This window comes from Chlorocebus sabaeus, chromosome 21 (assembly GCF_047675955.1).
Source record: "Chlorocebus sabaeus isolate Y175 chromosome 21, mChlSab1.0.hap1, whole genome shotgun sequence".
Taxonomy (NCBI): domain Eukaryota; kingdom Metazoa; phylum Chordata; class Mammalia; order Primates; family Cercopithecidae; genus Chlorocebus; species Chlorocebus sabaeus.
The window spans coordinates 1,698,872-1,719,703 of record NC_132924.1 but is presented as its reverse complement, the minus strand read 5'-3'; the positions used below and the strand labels follow the sequence as shown (position 1 = coordinate 1,719,703).

The 20,832-nt window shown below is 39.6% G+C and overlaps 1 protein-coding gene across 17 annotated transcripts in view; it reads left to right on the top strand.

Annotated features, from left to right (window-relative positions):
- The window catches only part of LOC140708540 (receptor-type tyrosine-protein phosphatase alpha-like), a 47,823-nt gene that overhangs the window by 13,152 nt on the left and 13,839 nt on the right, over positions 1 to 20,832 (top strand). For 7 of the 17 annotated variants that reach the window (XR_012090142.1, XR_012090141.1, XR_012090140.1 and 4 more), the window contains 2 exons: positions 17,431 to 17,520; positions 18,331 to 18,489. The exons of 2 other annotated variants lie outside the window; for them this stretch is intronic. Coding sequence is in view for 1 of the 15 variants with exons in the window: in XM_073008732.1 (XP_072864833.1) it covers positions 732 to 806 (75 nt within the window). In the remaining 14 variants the exon portion in view is untranslated. Of the gene's footprint in view, positions 1 to 731; positions 3,399 to 9,051; positions 9,865 to 17,430; positions 17,521 to 18,313; positions 18,490 to 20,832 lie in introns of those variants that run through there. 8 more of the 17 variants (XR_012090144.1, XM_073008730.1, XM_073008723.1 and 5 more) reach the window with 5 other exon arrangements.

Genomic DNA, 20,832 nt, shown 5'->3' with positions numbered 1-20,832 from the left:
CTCCCCCTCCCGGGTTCAAGCGATTCTCCTGCCTCAGCCTCCCGAGTAGCTGGGACTACAGGCGCCCGCCACCCGCCCAGCTAATTTTTTGTATTTTCAGTAGAGACAGGGTTTCACCGTGTTAGCCAGGATGGTCTCGATCTCCTGACCTCATGATGTGCCCGCCTCGGGCCTCCCAAAATGCTGGGACTACAGATGTGAGCCACCGCACCTGGCCTCAACATCAAATATACTTAAATGTTGGTACCAGCCAGGTACGGTGGCTCATGCCTGTAATCCCAATACTTTGGGAGGCCGAGGCAGGTGGATTACCTGAGGTCAGGAGTTCAAGACCAGCCTGGTCAACATGGTGAAAACCCATCTCTACCAAAAATTACAAAAAAAAATTAGCTGGGTGTGGTGGCACATGCCTGTAATCCCAGCTACTCAGGAGACTGAGGCATAAGAATCACTTGAACCTGGGAGGTAGAGGTTGCAGTAAGCCAAGATTATGCCACTGCCCTCCAGCCTGGGCAGCAGAGTAAGACTCCATCAAAAGAAAAAAAAGATGGGTGTAGTGTGGGGGGTAAAAAAAAAAAAAAAAAAGGAAAAAGAAATGAATGAATCTGTGAGTACACTCTTATTTGGCCTGCACTGACTTTGACACAAGTTACATTGGCTCAGTAGACAAGGTGGGATCTTTTCATAATTTTATTTGATGTCTTTAAATACATTTATCTTTTTTCTTGGAGGAAAATTCTTCTAAGGATAGTCTCCCACTCAGAGCTAAGGAAGCTGTTCTACTCAGCACATGCAATGTGTTTTGATGTTGACAGAACGGTCATCAGAGAAGAAGGAATCGATGAGCTAGCCAAAATGTGTGGCGCTGAGGATGCAGTGTCAGAAATGTAGGGATAGCATTTATTCACTTTATGAAATGATAAAGACTTTTGGATGAAGTGCTAGACCCTGGCTATATGGAACATGAGCACTAGGCTTTTTCTTTCATCCCTTAGAGCTGAATTTGATATATTCATTCATTTATAGAAATATTTATGGCAAACAAATATGGATAAGACATGTTTTTAGCTTGATCAGGGGAATGACGACCGTCACTAACTAAAGAAGATGGCCTGGGGGGTGGGGTCCAAGTGTCCGGCAGCTTTGTGTCATAGTTGAAAGTGTGGCCTTAGTGGTTCCCTGGAAAGGTTCAGAGTCTCTTGGTGGATCCTGGGTCAGAGCCCCTCCCTCCCTCCTGCCCTGCAGCTTGGGCACCTCCCCCTGCAGTTGCAGTCCCCCAGTCATGCACCATGTCATTTTCCAGCTGGTGTGCAGTGGCTCAATCTCAGCTCACTGCCACCTCTGCCACCCGGGTTCAAGCAATTATCCTGCCTCAGCCTCCCAAGTAGCTGGGATTACAGGCACCACCACCACGCCAGGTAAACTTTTCTATTTTTAGTAGAGACGGAGTTTCACCACGTTGGCCAGGCTGGTCTCAAACTCCTGACCTCAGGTCATCCACCCGCCCCAGCCTCCCAAACTGCTGGGGTTACAGGCATGGGCCATCGCACCCAGCCTCTTTTCCTCTCCTATCTGACTCACTAGATGGGATCTGTTAGGTAAATCAGAAACCAAAGAGGAGTAGCATTCAACACTCCGTTGCCCAATGAGCAAATCTATTATCAAGCCCAGTGCACTCTACCTCCTGAATAGCTCCTTACTTGTAACACTTTTGCATCTCCACCAGTAACTTCTAACTGGACTGCCCACATCCAGTGCTATGTATGTTCTCTACACCCAGCTAAATAAAATATTCATTCCAAAATGTAGAGCAAGTAGGTCATTGTCATGCTTCTGTTGTTTAAAGCTTCTTAATGCTTATAGGACAAAGAAAAATCATGCTTGTGTGGCCCTACCCTGTATACATCTCCAGCTTCCTGGCACCTGCTCCCCCTTGCTCTTTAGGCTTCAGACACAGTGGCTTCTTTCAGACCCTGCGCCCCTCCTTTCTGAGGTTACTGACTAGCATGGAATTCCCTGCCCTCCTTAATGCCTGCCTGATTGCTGTGCATCTTTGACTTGGCAGCTTACGACTCAGTACCTCAGGGAGGCCTTGGCTGAGCTCCCTGATTAGGTCAAATTTTCTTCTTCTATAGGCTCTTAGAGTCCTATAATTCTCTTTTTCTATCACTTCTCATATTTGTCTGTGAGGGTGATTTGTTTAATGTCAGTTTTCTGCTACTAGAGTGTAGGCTTCATGAGGATAGGGATTCGGTTAGAATTCTTCCACTATTTCTAGTAGAAGGAACAAGGCCTAACACATAGTAAATACTGAGGAAGGCCAGGTGTGGTGGCTCATGCCTATAATCCCAGCACTTTGGGAGACTGAGGCAGGCAGATCACGAGGTCAGGAGTTCGAGACCAGCCTGGCCAACATAGTGAAACCCCATTTCTACTAAAAATCCAAAAAAAATTAGCCGGGCGTGGTGGCGGGTTCCTGTAATCCCAGGTACTGTGGAGGCTGAGGCAGGAGACTCACTTGAACCCGGGAAGCAGAAGTTGCAGTGAGCCGAGATCGCGCCATTGCACTCCAGCCTGGGCAACAAGAGCAAAACTCTGTCTCAAAAAAAAAAAAAAAAAAAATACTGAGTAAATGGGTTATTTCCCTAATGATTGCCTTTTTAAAGAAAACCAGTTTTATAAACCTGATTTCTAGAAAATCAGTTCCGTAAACCAGCATTCATCAGGCTTATCATTCATATGGCTTTTTAGATTTTGAATTATTTTTTGTGAGGATTTTTAGTAATATGTTTCCTAATAATGGACCATGTTTAATTTTTTTTTTTTTTTTTTTTGTGGGACGGAGTCTCGTGCTGTCACCAGGCTAAAGTGCAGTGGTGCGATTTAGGCTCACTGCAACTTCTACCTCCTGGGTTCAAGCGATTCTCCTTCAGCCTCCTGAGTAGCTGGGACTACAGGCGCCTGCCACCATGCCAAGCTAACTTCTGTATTTTTGGTAGAGTCGGGGTTTCACCATGTTGGCCAGAGTGGTCTCAATCTCTTGACCTCATGATCCGCCCGCCTCGGCCTCCCAAAATGCTGGGATTACAGGTGTGAGCCACAGTGCCCAGCCTCATGGTTAAATTTTTGAAGCAAGCCTTACTTGATCATGTTGTGATACAGTTATAACATATGCCGCTTTCTCTTTGCTAGGTTATTAAGATTTTGCAGTTAAAATTATTTTCTTCTTTGTGTGCTTTGTCAGATTTTGACATCAGTCTTACACTAGTATTTCTTCATGGCCTATTCTGTTATTTTCAACTTTTCTATATCTATATCCTTAAGCTTAAAAATGTCTCTTCTAAACAGCATATGACTGAGGCTTTTTATTATTAGGTTTTATAATTTTTGTATTTTAATTGGAGCATTTAGTTTGTATAATGTGGTTAATATACTCTTTGCTCTCTATTTTTGTCAAAAATTTGAATAGAACAAAAGGTCAACCTCCCCCAAGCAAGAGGGAATTCTCTGGCAGTCTGCCTTTGGACTTGAATTGCAACTCCTTCCTGAATCTCCAGCCTTCCAGCCTCTTCTATTACGAGTCAATTCCTTAAATAAATCTATATAATATATATTTAATATAACTAATATATAATGTGGCTATCTAGTAGAAGTACTATATGCTTAATATGACATATAATTACAGTAGTACCTCCTTATCTGGGGGAGGGATTATGTTCCAGGACCCCCAGTGGATGCCTGAAACGACAGATGTGTATTTCCCTATACATACATAGCTGTGATAAAGTTTAATTTATAAATTAGGCACAGTAAAAAATTAACAAGAATAACTAATAATACAATAATTATAATAATATACCAGCATGTTCCTTTTTCCCTTTTTTGTTGCTTTTTGGATTGATAGACTTTTTTTTAATATCCTAACTTTTTTCTCTCTTGCCAAGTTATAGACCCTGTTCTTTTAATGGTTACCCTACAGATTACAACACGTAGCCTACATGTGTCACATTAATGTAATTGATATATTAGTCCATTTGTTCTTCTTAGACAATACAGAGGTCTTGGAACACTTTTAATTTCTTTTATCAGTTCCTTAATTTTTTTTATCAGTATATATATATATGTATATACACACACACACACACATATATGTATAATGTGTATTCTAATTATATGTGTTTTAAAACCCATAAAACATTATTATTGTTTAATATGGTCACCATTCATTTATATCTATAGATATATTACCATTTTCATTTTTCATCATTGCTTTTTTAACCTTTTTGAGATTATTTATTTTCTGATTGAAGAACATACTTTAATAAGTTGTTAGTATAGTTTTGCTGGTAATGAATTCTCTTGAATTTTCTTGGTCTGAAGGTTTTTTAATTTTACCTTTAGGGGTCGGGCATGGTGGCTCACGCCTGTAATCCCAGCACTTTGGGAGTCAGAGGCTGGTGGGTCACTTAAAGTCAGGAGTTCAAGACCAGCCTGGCCAGCTTAGTGAAACCCTGTCTCTACTAAATATATAAAAATTAGTCAGGCCTGGTGATGGGCACCTGTAATTCCAGCTACTCAGGAGGCTGAGGCAGGAGAATTGCTTTAACTCAGGAAATGGAGGTTGCAGTGAGCCAAGATCGTGCTACTGCACTCTAGCCTGGGCAACAGAGTTAGACTAATCTCAAAAAACAAAAATGTTTAAGAAACTTTAGGCTCTTAAAAGATAATTTTACAGGGTATAGTAATATTTTTTGGTGCTATAATATAAAAATAAATTTAAATATATTTATTTAAAATAAAATAAATTTATTTTATTTTGTTTTGTTTTGTTTTTAAATTTTTGTTTATTTTTTAGAGACAGAGTCTTGCTTTGTTACTCACACTGGAATATAGTGGTGTGATCACAGCCCACCGCAGCCTCGAATACTTGGGCTTAAGCAGTACTCCAGTCACAGCCTACCAAGTCACTGGGACTACAGGCATGCACCACCGCGCCTAGCTTATTTTACATATATATTCCTTCATATTTATATAATGTATCTTTTGTATTATATTTTATATATTTTTTATATTATTTTAAAAGTGTATTTTTTATTTTATTATAAAAATATATGTTATGTAATATATATATTCTTATCTGTAGTTTCATTCTTTCCTTATCCACAATTTCCATTACCTACAGCTAACTACAGTCTGAACATATTAAATGGAAAATTCAGCAATAAACAATTCGTAAGTTTTGTGTACCATTCTAAGTAGCATGATGAAACCTTGCACCTGTCCTGCTCCATCTAACCCAGGATGTGAATCATCTCTTTGTCTGATGTATCCATGCTCTAGGCGCTATCCACCCATTAGTCACTTAGCCATCTAGGTTATCAGATCAACTGTAGCAATACTGCAGTGGTTATGTTCAAGCAACTCTTATTTTACTTAATAATGGCCCAAAGTGCAAGAGTAGTAGTGGCATATTGTTACGGTTATTCTATTTTGTTATTAGTTGTTGCTGTTAATCTCTTACTGTGCCTAATTTCTAAATTAAATCTTATCATAGGTATGTATGCATAGGAAAGAAATATAGTTTATATAAGATTCAGTACCATCTGTGGTTTCAGGCATCTACTGGGGGTCTTGGAACATATCCCCCCCAGATAAGGGGGTACTACTGAAATTATATTAAATATATACTAATTATATTAAATATTAGTCATATATACATATATATTATATAGATTTATTTTAAGGAATTGACTCACAGTTGGGGAGGCTAGCAGACTGGAGACCCAGGAAGGAACCACAATTCAAGTTCAAGGGTAGTATGCTGGAGAATTCCCTCTTGCATGGGGGAGGTCAGCCCTTTGTGCTATTCAGACCTTCGATTGTATGGGTGAAGCCCGCCTACATTACGGAGGGCGATCTGCTGTACTCAGAGTCCATTGATTTAAATGTAAATCTCATCCAAAAACACCTCTCACAGAAATATCCAGAATAACCTTTAACCAAATATCTGGACAGTGTGGCCCAACAAAATTAACAATCACAAGTCCACCTTTTTTCAACTTGTCACCCATACACATCTCCTTAAACTATTATTAATCTCCAAATAAAGACAGTAATAAAGTCATACTTCTGCTTAACATGAAAGAACTATCTTCTGTAGCCAAAACACACTATTCCTTTCTCTAGAAGAGGATGCAAATTACTTGGTTGATGTTTACTCTTCTTCTTGATATCCTGCAACTTAAATTCTAAAGTTTAAGAAAATGTTAATAATACTTAAGTATTATGATCAACTGTTAATCTAATTGTTTTATTTGATGAAAATATTTTTGTATCCATTTTCTATTGCTGCATAGCAAAACATCCCCAAATTTAATATTTTAAAGGAACAACCATCTAAAATTGGCTCACAATTCTGTGAATATCAGTCAGCGCTAGGTAGCTGCTTGGTTCCTCTGCGGGGTTTTCTTTTTTATTTTGTTTTTTATTTTTTATTTTTATTTTTTTTTGAGACAGGGTCTCACTCTGTCACCCAGGCTGGAGTGCAGTGGCACGATTTTGGCTCACTGCAACTTCTGCCTCCCAGGCTCAAACAATTCTCCTGTCTCAACCTCTTGATTAGCTGGAATTACAGGTGCACACCACTACCGCCCGGCTAATTTTTAAATTTTTAGTAGAGACAGGGTTTCACAATGTTAGCCAGGCTGCTCTCAGACTCCTGACCTCAAATGATCCACCTGCCTCGGCCTCCCAAAGTGCTGGAATTACAGGCGTGAGCCACCATGCCCAGCCCCTCTTCTGGTCTTGATTGGAGTCATTCATGCAGCTATAATCATCTAGTGGTTCATCTCAGACTGAGATTGTCTCAAACATATGTCTGGCAGTTGGTGTCACTTGCTGATTGGGCCTCTCTCTTAATGTAAGGAAGTGAACCAAAGCTTTTCACATTATGACAGCAGTGTTCCCAGAGAGCCAAATGACAGCTGCAAGTTCTCTTGAGGTGTCAACTTGGAAGACACACCATTACTTCTGCATTTTATTGGTTTAAGCAAGTCACAGGGCCAGCTCAAATTAAAGGAATGGAAAAATAAACTTCACCTGTTGGTAGGAGTGGCAGTGTCTCACTGTAAAAGGCATTTGTTTGACAAGGATGGAATTTTATGTAGCCATCTTTGCAAACAATCTACCACAGTGTCTTTTTTCCTTTTGGGTGCTTAAAAATTTTGTTTTTAAATAATTGTTTGGTTTTCAGAAGTTTCAGTATAGTGTATCTAGACCCAGATTTCCTTTTTATTTATCTGCTTTTGGGGGGGTTTAAGGCTTCTTGGATCTGTGGTTTGATGTTTTTCCTCAGTTTTGGAGATTTTTCAGCCATCGTCTCTTCATATTTCTTCTGTTCCATTTCTCCTTTTCTGCTTGTCTGAAACTAAAATTACATATAGGATAGATCATTTCATTGTATCTTTTATACCTCTTATCTTCTGTGTGTTATATCTTTATAAATCTTTTTGCTTCCCTCTGTTTCATTCTAGATACTTCCTTTTGACCTATCTTCAGTTCACTAATTCTCTCTTCAGCTATATTTTATCTGTTCTTAAATTTATCCATTAAGATGTTTTTTTCAGATCTGCTGTTACATTTTATACCATATTTAATTTGGTATAAAATTCTTCATGCTGGGGGACTGTTCTTATTGTCTGTTTTTTACTGATTCTTGTGTTACCTTTTCATGGACTAGACACTGTAGTTTTAAAATTATTTGTAGAAATAATCTGAGACCTATGATACATTTTTCAGGAGAGTATTTACATTTGTTACTAACTTTGCCTAGGAGTCTTCAATCGTTTTGATTCAATTTCAGAGATTGATTTGCTTTTAAGCAGGGCTGTAGTCCCTACAGGGGTGGTCAACTTCAGTTCACTGCCTAATATACCTATTATGTGTGGAGTACTTTGCTAGATGTTGGGTAGGTCTTGTTAGCACAGCAGATCTCTCTTTGTATGGAGCACGGAGCTTGATTATAATTCACAGGTAAGTATATACATATATATATATTTAGAATGGGCTGGGTGCAGTGGCTCACGCCTGTAATCCCAGCACTATGAGAAGCCAAGGCAGGTGGATCACTTGAGGTCAGGAGTTCAAGACAAGCCTGACCAACATGGTGAAACCCTGTGTCTACTAAAAATAAAAAAATTAGCCAGACTAGGTGGTGGGTGCCTGTAATCCCAGCTACTCGGGTGGCTGAGGCATGACAGTCACTTGAACCCAGAAGGTAGAGGTTGCAGTGAGCTCAGATCACGCCACTGTAATCCATCCTGGGTGACAGAGTGAGACTCCATCTCAAAAAATATATATTTTGGCCAGGCGCGGTGGCTCACGCCTGTAATCCCAGCACTTTGGGAGGCTGAGGTGGGCGGATCACAAGGTCAGGAGTTTGCGAGCAGCCTGACCAATATGGTGAAACCCTGTCTCTACTAAAAATAACAAAAATCAGCCGGGCGTGGTGGCACACACCTGTAATCCCAGCTACTCAGGAGGCTAAGGCAGGAGGTACCAAGATTGCTTGAAGCCAGGAGGCAGAGGCTGCAGTGAGCCGAGATCGTGCCACCGCAGTGCAGCCTGGGCAACAGAGCAAGACACCATCTAAAAAAATATAGATAGATAGATAGATAGATAGATAGATAGATAGATAGATAGATAGATAGATAGATTGATTTATATAGATACTGATGTTTATATAGATATGTAATTCATACATTCTATATAAGCAGTTAGTGGGCTGCTATGGTTGTGAGTATTTGGAGTAGGCAGGGGTTAAGAATGGGTCTACCATAATTGGTGGCGACAGGTTTTGTTTAAGCTAAAAACTAAGAGGACTTAGAACAGAAACTGCCAGGCAGAAGCAGTTACCAGTGTGAAGACTAGATGACAACCAAAAAAGTATGTGGGGGCAGGGAGGGGAAGTTGTACAGGGTGCAGTTGAGATTGCTTTAGAACGGTATTAATGAGTTTCCCCCCATCTCCCCTTTTTCTCCCATTTACCTTCAGAAAAATTAGTGATTTGGATACCAGTGAATCTAGGCCCCAGGTCTAGCTCTGCAGTTTTGGACTAGTTACCTGATTCTTCATTCAAAATAAAACAGACGGAGGAAAGGAAAAGAGGGCAAACATGGATTTGAGATCGGAAGTAAGGAAGAGAGCACATGAGGAGAGAGACTATGTCAAGTTTCTTTGTATTCCTTTTTTAATTATAGAAGAAAAGATAAGAATATTCCATCTTGCCAGGCGCGGTGGCTTACACCTGTAATCCCAACACTTCGGGAGGCCATGGCAGGCTGATCACTTGAGGTCAGGAGTTCAAGACCAGCCTGACCAACACGGAGAAACCCTGTCTCTACTAAAAATACAAAATTAGCTGCGCATAGTGGCGCATGCCTGTAATCCCAGCTACGCGGGAGGCTGAGGCAGCAGAATTGCTTGAACCCAGGAGGCAGGGGTTGCCGTGAGTCGAGGTGATGCCATTGTACTATAGCCTGAGCAACAAGAGTGAAACTCCATCTCAAAAAAAAAAAAAAAAACAGCAAATGAATCAAAATGAAGAAAAGCCATTTTATCTGCCTCCTGGATGAAGAATTTCATTGATGAACCTGAAATGTTTTGGTTAACATGAGAAAGGGAGGTGAGAAGATACCTGAGATGTAAGCTTCTTCAGGACAGGAGCTGCTTTCTCTCTCCAGCCTGCCACAAGACAGGGAACTTAGTTGAATGAATGAGCCAATGAGCCAATAAGTGGTTCTCTGCTTTGAAGGAATTTGGACTGTCGTTACCTTACAAATAGGGTTTGCCATTTATTTGCTTTATGTAAGTTTCAGAAACAGATTAAGAAACTATTTCCTCTCGTAATATTACTAGCCTAAACTTCTGATCTGATCTGTGGATTGTAGAGCTTGAATTTCCCCAAAGCCCAGCCGTCAGAGATTGTTACACCAAGATAAATAGGAGCACATTTCTCAGAGCCTTGTATTTTTTGTCTTTGGCCACAGACCCTAAGACTTAGGCTGATATTTGAGAAGGAAAGATTGGAACTTAGTAGAATTATACTTCATGTATCTTAGTTGTCCAACTCTTATATAAGGTTTGCTTCTTTCTAGAGAGAGACTAATCTGGAATGAGAATGAATTCTCATCAGTAAAGGCAAAGCTCTAAGTGGGTCATCTGACTTTGCTTTTGTGCTCTACATTCAATCTGGTTATAAAAGGCCTTTCATGAGTTTTCTAGGCTTTGATCACTGCCAGCCTCTCCACAGGCATTGTGAAAGTATTAAACTTCCTACCCTCCCCCATGCTTGCCTCATGGACTCTTTCGTAGAGTGCACACTGGACTGCGTTTAGCTCAGCAGGAACTCTTTGCAAACACTGAGTACATGAACAGTCCTCCTGGAAAGATAAGAGATTTCAGTATTGATTAGTGTCATAGCCGCAGAAGTTAGTGTCTGCCGGTATCTGATAAATATGGTGACTTGCAGCCTAATTTTTGTGAAATTATTAGGCCAAAGTTGAAGAAGTGTTCATGTTAAAGTTATTTATATATAAAATTTGCCTATAGATAATTTATGTCAATAGGAGGCTGATGAATGCTTCACATAACCTAGATACAATTAACTTTTTTTGTTTCCTTTTTTTTAGGACACCTGTTCAAAGAGCATAATTAACTTTTTAAAAGAAGCTAGTAGGTACTGAAATGGGTTTTTAAGTTTTTTCTACAGGAATAAAGGAGGAAAGGAAACATGGAATTTTGAAGGGCTATTTAGAAAGCTGCTGATGGCATAATCTTGGATGGGGGGTGGTTAGTAAAGGATTTGCATTTTACTGAGATCTCTACATCTCAAGGGAACTGTATATAAAGTTAGTCATATTTATTGATTTTTCAAGGACGTATAGCCCATGATGAACTATATTAGGCTCCAAAATAGTTGAACTATAATAGGCTCCAAAAAATTCTGGTGAAATTAGCTTCTTGGGGCCTTCCAGTTTACCTTCTATGTTGTTTCCACTATAAAATATTCTCAACTTTTGGGATTTGAGCCACTTAAATTTTTTATTTTCTCTAATCATCTCTACTATCTGCCTGCCTTTCCTGTCAATGCTAGACTCTGTAGTTCAACAGTTCATCCATTCTCTTCTCAGTACTCAACCACATAGTTTCATTACATTCATCTAGCAAAACCTTAATTCTGTATATTCTCCATACCATTAGTGCTTAGAGCATTTTTTCGAAAAGAATCCTAGAAAAATGGGTCTTACCTCACCTGGGCCCTCAAGGCTGCTGGGCTGCCTAGTGTCAGCACTTCCTGCCATTTTCTATAGCACCAATATTAGTCTTAATATTTTAAAAAACCATATCCCACTATCTCTCCTTCTCTCTTAGCCTTTGATCTTGCTGCGTACTTCATGGGGAAATCTTTAAGATGTCAGATTTCAGTTCCCTCACTTTTCTACGATTTTTCTTACGTACCTTCCCTTCCTTCCTATCTGGTTCCTTATCAGCATTTACACATGATTAGTTCTTGCTTAACCTAACAGACCCTTTCTTGAGTGCAAATCAGTGGCTATTTTTGCTAGGGTATAAAAATTCTATACCTGGTCACCTTGACAAAGTCACCCTGTTATTTCTAATAATTTACCTGTTGATTCTTGTAGGTTTTCTTTTTTAAGACAGCATCTCACTCTGTCACTGCACCTGGCCTAGATTCTTGTACGTTTCCTATGTAAACAATCATTTTCTGCAAGTATTAGTAGCCTTTCTAATTTTTGTAATTCTAGTTTCTTTTTCTTTGAAAAAATTTTTCTTAGAGACAAGGTTTTGCTCTGTTGCCCAGGCTGGTCTCGAACTCCTGGGCTCAAGCAGTCCTCCCATCTCAGCCACCCAAAGTGCTAGGATTACAGACATGAGCCACTGTGCCTGGCCAAATTTCTTTTTTTATTGCAAAGGCAAAGACTTTTCGTGCAATATTGAAAAGAAGTGATAGTAGATTACTTTATTCCTGAGGAATATTCAAAGGAATGCTTTCCGTTTCTGTTGAAGATAATTGCATAGTGTTTTTTTGTTTTGTTCGTTTGTTTGTTTGTTTGTTTTGAGATGGAATCTCACTCTGTTGCCCAGGCTGGAGTGCAGTGGCACAATCTCAGCTCACTGCAAGCTCCATCTCCCGGGTTCATGCCATTCTTCTGCCTCAGCCTCCTGGGTAGCTGGGACTACAGGTGCCGACCACCACGCCTGGCTAATTTTTTTGTGTTTTTTAGTAGAGACGCGGTTTCACCGTGTTAGCCAGGATAGTCTTGGTCTCCTGACCTCGTGATCCACCTGCCTTGGCCTCCCAAATTGTCGGGATTACAGGCGTGAGCCTCCATGCCTGGCTAGTGTCATTGTTTTTTAAAATAGTAACTTTTATCAGGTTAAGGAAGGTTTTTTCTATTTTAGAGGAATTTTTAAAACCTTGAATTCGTGTGTTTTTATCTAGTACATTTTCTACATCAATTGAAAGATTTCTATGACCTTGCTTTTTTAATATGGGTGAGTTTATATTTATAGATTTTATGTTAAAACATCCTTGTATATCTTTAATAAACTCAACTGGATCATGATTTATCTTTTTTATATGCTAGATTCAATTTGTTGATACTTTGTTAGGATTTTTGAATATATCATTGTGTAAAAATGAGCCTGTGATTTTCTTTTTTGTAATGTTTTTGTCCAGTTTTGGTGCCTGGTTTGGCTCTCTCCTTAGAATGAGCTAGGAACTATTCACTCTTGTTTTCTCACCTATAATACCATCTGGGTCCAGTGTTTTTTATGTGGGACAAATTTGAACTTTCGATCAACCTTTTTAATTTTAAGAATATTCAGGTCTTTTGTTCTTCCTGGGCTAGTTTTTAATTCTTTTTCTAGAGATTCATTCATTTCTCTTAGTTTTATTTGCCTATAGTTGTAGATAATCTCAGTTTTTTATCTCCTTCATCTGTAATTATTTCCACTTTTCATTTATAATATTAACTTGTGTCTTTTTACCTGTTTGTTAATTTATCAAACAACTATTCTTTGGCTTTGTTTCATTTTTGTTATACAATAAAAATGAAATTCTTTTCATTGTGTTTCTTTTCATAGATTATTCCTAGAATTATTAAAGAACTTTATAATTGACATAACAATAACCTGTACACATTTAAAGTGTAAAATTTATTAAGTTTTGATGCATGTATACAGCAGGGAACTATCACCACAACACGAGAGTGAACATATCATCTCTCCTTAGTTTTCTTGTGCCTTTTATAATGTCTGCCTTTTGCCCCTGCCCATTCCTTCATCGCCAAGCAACCATTGATCTATTTTCTGCCACTATAGATTAGATTGTATTTTCTAGAGTTCTATACAAGTGAAATCATATAGTAGTGGATTAACCATGTGTTTCTGATCCTTTGACAGGACTAGCTAATTCCTAGAGACAGTGAATAACTCATACTCTAGCTACCTCCTTTATGTGGTTCTCACATGACTTTCACACCCCTCTGCTACTATCCACCTGCCCTGTTCATTTCAAGATCAGGTAACAGGAAACTAGGGACATCCCTATGCTGTAAAACTCACTGAAATTATTCAAACTAGCCAGTCCTAAATGTGCTTACCCTGCCTTGCCCATTCCTTCCACTGAAACCACATAAAGACTCTTGCCCTGTTTTCACCCATTCCATTGGCCGCCTGACTGACCCTAGTGCTTCCTCATGTGGCACCCTTGTGGCACAGTGTGCACCTTCCTCTTCAGAACTGTAACTAACTATCTTGTCAGTGGCAATCATCTCCTGATCTGTTGGCCTCATAATAACATCTATGTTTTAAAATAAGTATATACTCCCTTTTGCCTCTCTTACTTAGCTTAATTATTTTGAGATTCATCCATATTGTGTACTTCAGTAGTTCATTCCTTTTTATTGTTGAGTAGTATCCCATTATATGAATATACCAAAATACATTTTATCCATTCATCTACTGATAGACATTTGAGTTGTTTCCAGTTTTTGGCTATTACAAATAAAGCTTCTATGAACATTAATATACAAGCTTTTGTATGGATACACATTTCCTGTTCTTGTGGGTAAATAGCCAAGAGTGGAATGGCTGGATCATATGGTAGGAGTATGTTCAACTTTTTAAGAAACTCAAATGATTTTCCCAAGTGGTGGTACCATTTTGTATTTGCGCCAACAATGTATGAGGGTACTGATTGCTCCATATCCTCGACAGCACCTGGTATAGCTGATCTTTTCATTTTAGTCACTTTAGTGGGCATATACTAGTATTTTATGTTTTACTTTTCATTTCCCTAATGATAATAGTTTGCAGCATCTTTCATGTGCTTATTTCCCTTCCATATATCTTCTTTGATAAAAATAATCTGTTCAGATCTTTTGCCCATTGTTTTCTTGGGATACTTATTTTCTTACTGTTGAGCTTTAAGAGTTCTTTATATATCTGGATACCAATCCTTTGTCGGATATATTTTTTGCAAAATGTTCTCCCAGTTCGTGATTTGCCTTTTTATTCTCCTGTCTTAAAAAAAAAAAAAAAAAAAGGTAGTTAAATATACACATAATACCAACTTTATCATTTTAACTATTTTTAAGTATACAGTTTTGTGGTATGAAACATATTCACATTGTTGTGCAACCATCACTGCCATCCATCTCCAGAACTTTTTCATCCTCCCTAACTGAACTTCTGTACCCATTTAAACACCAACTCCTCCTTCCTCCTTACCCCAGCCCCGGCAATCATTCTGTTTTCCTTCTCTATGAGTTTGACCGCTCTAAGTACTTCATATAAGTTGGATCATACAATATTTTCATTGTGTGACTTGCTTATTAGTATGATGCCTTCAAGTTTCATCCATGTGGTAGCATGCGTCAGAATTTCCTTTTTAAGGCTAACATTCCATTGTATGTATATACCACATTTATCCCTTCATCTGTTGATGGACACTTGAGTTGCTTCCACCTTTTGGCTATTGTGAATAATGCTGCTATGAATGTTGGTGTGTAAATATCTGTTCAAGTTCCTGCTTTCATTCTTTTGGGTATATTCCCAAAAGTAGAATTGCTGGATCATATGCTAATACTGTATTTAGTTTTTTAAGGAATTGCCATACTGATTTCTATAGTAGTGGTACCATTTACATTCCCACCAGCAATGTTAAGGGTTCTAATTCCTTCACATTCTCACCAACTCTTGTTATTTTCTGGGTTTTGTTTCATTTTGGGTTTGTTTTTGTTTGTGTTTTAAATAATAGCCATCCTAATGGAGTTTTTTTTGGTGGGTTTTTTTTGTGTGTGTTTTCTTTTTTTCACTTTTCTTTTTTTTTAGAGACAGACAGAGTCTTGCTGTGTCTCCCAAGCTTTAGTTCAGTGGCACCAATCATAGCTCACTGTAACCTCAAACTCCTGGACCCACGCAATCCTCCTGCCTCAACCTCCTATGTAGCTAAGTCTACAGGCACATGCCACCATACCCAGCTAAGCTTTTTTTTTTTTTTTTTTTTTTGAGACAGAGTTTTGCTCTTTTCGCCCAGGGTGGAGTGCAGTGGCATTATCTCGGCTCACTGCAACCTCTCTTCCCCGGTTCAAGCGGTTCTCCTGCCTAGCCTCCCAAGTAGGATTACAGACATCCACCACCATGCCTGGCTAATTTTTTGTACTTTTAGTAGAGATGGAGTTTCACAGTGTTGGCCAGGCTCATCTTGAATTCCTGACCTCAGGTGATCCACCTGCCTCGGCCTCCCAAAGTGCTGGGATTACAGGTATGAGCCACTGCACCCGGCCCCCAGCTAACTTTTAAATGTATTTTGTAGAGATGAGGTCTCACTGTCTTGGCCAGGCTGGTCTTGAACTTCTAAGCTTAAGTCATCCTCCCGTCTCAGCCTCCCAAATTGCTGGGATTACAGGTATGAGCCACCACACCTGGCCCCATTGCCCATTTTTAAAATTAGGTTGTTTTTGTTGTTGCTGAGCTATAGGAGCTCTTTATATATTCTGGATTTCAGTTCCTTATCAGATATGTGATTGACATACATTTTTTTCCATCCATGGATTGCCTTTTCGTTCTCTTATGGTATCCTTGATTCACAGAAGTTTTTAATTTTGATGAAGTCCTACTTAATCTGTGTTTTGTTTTGTTGCTCATGCTTTTGGTGTTATATCCAGAAAATTCTTGCCAAATCCAGTGTCATGAGGCTTTGCTCTCTGTTTTCTTCTAAGTTTTATAGTTTTAGGACTTAAATTTAGGTTTTTGACCCGTTTTAAGTTAATTTTTGCATGTGGTATAAGGGGAGGGTTCAATGTTATTGTTTTGCATATAGATACACATTTTTCCAAGTACCATTTGATGAAAAGGCTGTCCATTGAATTGCTTTTGCAACTTTATTTGGGCATATTATGTGAGTCTGTTACTGGTTCTGTATTTTACTCCATTGATCTATTTGTCTATTCCTCTGCTAATACTGTCTTAAATATGGTAGCTATATAGTAAGCCTTAACACTGAGTAGAGGCCGGGCGCGGTGGCTCAAACCTGTAATCCCAGCACTTTGGGAGGCCGAGACGGGCGGATCACAAAGTCAGGAGATCGAGACCATCCTGGCTAACCCGGTGAAACTCCGTCTCTACTAAAAAAATACAAAAAACTAGCCGGGCGAGGTGGCGGGCACCTGTAGTCCCAGCTACTCGGGAGGCTGAGGCAGGAGAATGGCGTAAACCCGGGAGGCGGAGCTTGCAGTGAGCTGAGATCCGGCCACTGCACTCCAGCCCGGGAGACAGAGCGAGACTCCGTCTCAAAAAAAAAAAAAAACAAAAAACAAAACAAAAAAAAACACTGAGTAGATAGATTTCTTTCATTTTATTGTTCTTTTTCAAAATTGTCACTGGTTTGTTTTTATGTTTTACTTTATGCAGATAACCTATACTATACTTTGGTTTCATGTATCCAGTAGTTTGTTCCAAGTTGTGCTTTAAGCAGAACAAATAATTTTTCATGTTGTTCTTTGTGTTAATCTGCAATGTAAACTTATACCAAATTCTACTTTGTGTTTGTTTATTGCAATAATCTGACTGACTTTCTTGTCTCCAGACTCATCTCTCTCAAGGTCTCCAACTGCATCTTGCTTTAGGTGCAACTTAGAAGCAGTAGAACTTAAGAATCTATTTCACAACCTTAGTAGTCTAGTATCATTCTCTATATAATGTCATCTATGGAAGCGAGCTGCTTTCCAGTGCCTTAGTTTCACTAATGTTGGGGAAGGTCTCTTCTCTTTGTTTTGGACTTCTCTATCACATTACCTTTCTCAAAAGAAGACCTATAATGAAAGATGATTTCTGGTGTTCTAGGACATCTTCAGAAGCTTGCCAGTTTTTCAAGCTGATGTATCTCACTGGCAGCTCTTCAGAGTGCTGTTCCTACTCCACCCTTGCTTGGTGGTATGTATCGGTTTTCTACTCATCAGCACCCACCTACTCCTGCCCACTGTGTTTGTCAGATGTCTCCTGCCTGGCTAGCTTATTGCTGCTTTTGTCACTCTTAGAGCTGCCTTCTTCCCTTCTTTGGCTTTCTGCTTGACTTCCAGGGCAGCTGCTCTGTCATTGTCTGTCTGCCATTCTGTCCTTTCTCCTACCGTTCCCCACAGGTACAACATGTACTCTAACACCACACATTCTCCATGTTCAAACTAACCTCATCACTTTCCCCACTACATTCCCCACAACTGGTCATCCTCCTGCTTAGAGCATTGAGTTCACTGAAGTTAGACATCTGGGCCTTCCTTAGCTCCAACATCTCATTAGCCTTCAATTCCACCCCTATAAATTCTCTTCTCAGTCTCCTTTAGATATTCCTGCCCTGCTCTGAGGTCTAACTGGTTTGCTGGCTAGATTACTTCTGAAGGCTTCAATCAGTGACCCTCTTTACTTCAAACCCCACCAGTTGATTCTTCACTCTGCTGTCAATCATTGTTTCTAAAATCTAAATTGTTCCATTTCACCTTGCTATGATAAAACCTTTGGTAGTTCCTTAGTGTGTCCAGTGGTAAGTTAAAACTTTCATTGTAACCTACAGGCCTCTTCATGATCTGATCACTGCCTCCTCCAGCCTCATTGTATGGATTCCGGCCGCCCCCCCCCACCCTATCCTCACCCACGCTAGTCTTTTATGTCTGCCATTTTTACATTCATTTGACAGATGTTTATTGAAGCCTCGCATAATGCCCTTACCTAGGTCTTTGTTGTTCCTAGGACCAGACAAGCTTTTTCAAGCTTCCAGATCATCTCTGTTTGAAAGACTATGACCCTTGTCTTGGCCAATTACTCTTTATCCTTCCAAGTTCAATGATTGCCCCACTGCACTCCAACCGGACTGACAGAGCAAGACCCTGTTTCAGTAAACAAAAATAAGTAAGTAAATAAGCCATAATTTATTTAATCATGTCTGTCTCCCCCATTGATAGATATTAATGGTATTTCCAGTTTTCTTCTCTTGAAAACAGTGCTACATTCAACAGCCTTGTACATGAGTCACTTTGAAAGTATGGGTATGTATCTGTGGAATAAGTTTCCAGAAGTGGAATTGTGTCAGAGGTGTTGTGCATTTATAATTCTGATGAATATTTGTAGATTATATGAGAGTATCTGTTTACACAAACTCTTGCCAATGCAGCATTCTCAAAGTCTTTTACGTATGCCAGTGTGATAGGTAAAAAATGGAATCTCAGCATTGCTTTAGTTTGGCTTTCTCTGATCATCAGTGAGGTTGAGCATCTTTTCATACATTTAAGAGAACTGTATGGTTTTTTGTGAGTTATGTTTCATGTCCTTTACCCATTTTTCTTTTAAACTGTTGGTCCTTTTTTTCTTAATCTGTAAGAACCCTTTATGTATTAGGGAAATTGGGCTTTGTGAATGAGTGGTAAATATGTTTTAAAAAGTCATTCTTTAATATCAAAGCAGCTGTTTTAGTGAAATGGTGGAAAAAGAAGCCAGACTGCCATGGAGACAACTCTTTTTAGAGTTTTGGCTATGAAGCAGAGTAGAGAGAATGATAGCTGGAGGATTGATGTAGATGCAAAGAAGTTTTTCATCTTTTCTTTGAAAACTTAATTGTGTTAAAAACTGGTGTGAAAGGGAGGCATTAAAGCTAGAGATGGTGGTAGAGAAAAATGCAGGGTTCCTAAAGGACTGAGATTCTCTTGGGTGGAATTTCTGAGAAGGGGAACATTTCTGGATATAGTGACTGGGGAGTTAAGGGTGTCCAATCCAATGGCTTTTATTTTCTTGGAAGTGTAGGCAAGCCCAACAGCCAAATGTATGGGAGGAGATTGTTAGAGGGGAGAGGAGATTTGAAATCACTTCTGTGGAGGATTGGAGAGAGCTAAGCAAAGACAAAAAGACTGCAGAAAGTGCTTAGGGTTCCATCGAAGCGGAAATAGTGATTTGAAGTGATGCAACCTTTACGAGTTGTTTGATTTTTTTAAGCAGCATTTGGCAATCCAAATATAAGGGTGACAATTCAGGATTTTCCTTTCCATGTTGGTGTAATAGAAGAACAGTGTAGCGAAGGAAGTTAGGACAAAAGAAGGATTGAACTGACACCAAGTTTTCTTGATTTGGTAGAGAAGGAAATAAAGATAGAGCAGAGATATTGGAAAGAATTAGAGAGGGGTTCAAGAGACTGAAGGCCTGGGTGAGGTCAGAGAGCAGATATAGTAGGCGTAACAGAGAGAACTACAAGGATAGAAAATGTGGTTGGAGAGTGGGAAGGCAAGATTGATTCAGTATGGGGGCTTTTCTGGGTGATGACAGGATCTGGAGTACAGCTATTGTCATGAGTGCCCCAAGTGTAGTAGACATATAGGTTTGTTGGAGTTAGGTAAGTCAAGGAACTGAGAGCCTGGCCCAGATGTGGATTTTGGTTGTCATCCATGAAGATATTGATATCATCCAGGAGAATAGCAGGCCTTGGGGACAGGAACAAAACTGAGCCACATTACAATGTTTTCAGTGACAGTAAAGCACAAGGCAAAAAGCTTTCAAGAACAGTGACCGTTAGGCTGGGTGCAGTGGCTCACACCTGTAATCCCAGCACTTTGGGAGTCCAAGGCAGGGGGATCACTTGAGGTCAGGAGTTCAAGACCAGCCTGGCCAACATGGTGAAACCCCATCTCTACTAAAAAAAAAAAAAAAAAAAAAAAAAAAAAAGAAAAAGTAGCCAGGCATGGTGGCACGTGCCTGTAATCCCAACTACTCAGGAGGCTGAGGCAGGAGAATTGTTTGAACCCAGGAGGTGGAGATTGCAGTGAGCTGAGATCATGCCACTGCACTCCAGCCTGGGCAACGGAGTAAGACTGTCTCAAAACAAATACATACATAATACATACATACATACATACAGGGAGTGTTAGAGCAGACTCCAGGAGAAATGCTTTCTATATGGCATTCTTGAGGAGTAAGGAGGACCTCAACCCTACTTCCTGAAATGGAGCTCTGAGATGCTTGGAGCAGAAATTTGCAAACCAGAGAGGAAAGTAAGGATAGTGTTGTTGCAGATACATTGTATATGAGGTATCAGAAAGTCACAGGAGTTTGCCTCAAAGTCTTTCTCGGGGAAGGATGAGGCTTTCACTGTGATTTTCCTGGTCGTGGTCTATGGATATACTACTACCCATTAGTGACATGGATCTTCATAAATTCTGATGTGTCTTTTCCTCCCTAGTTTACACATACCAATTCTCTCCAACTTGC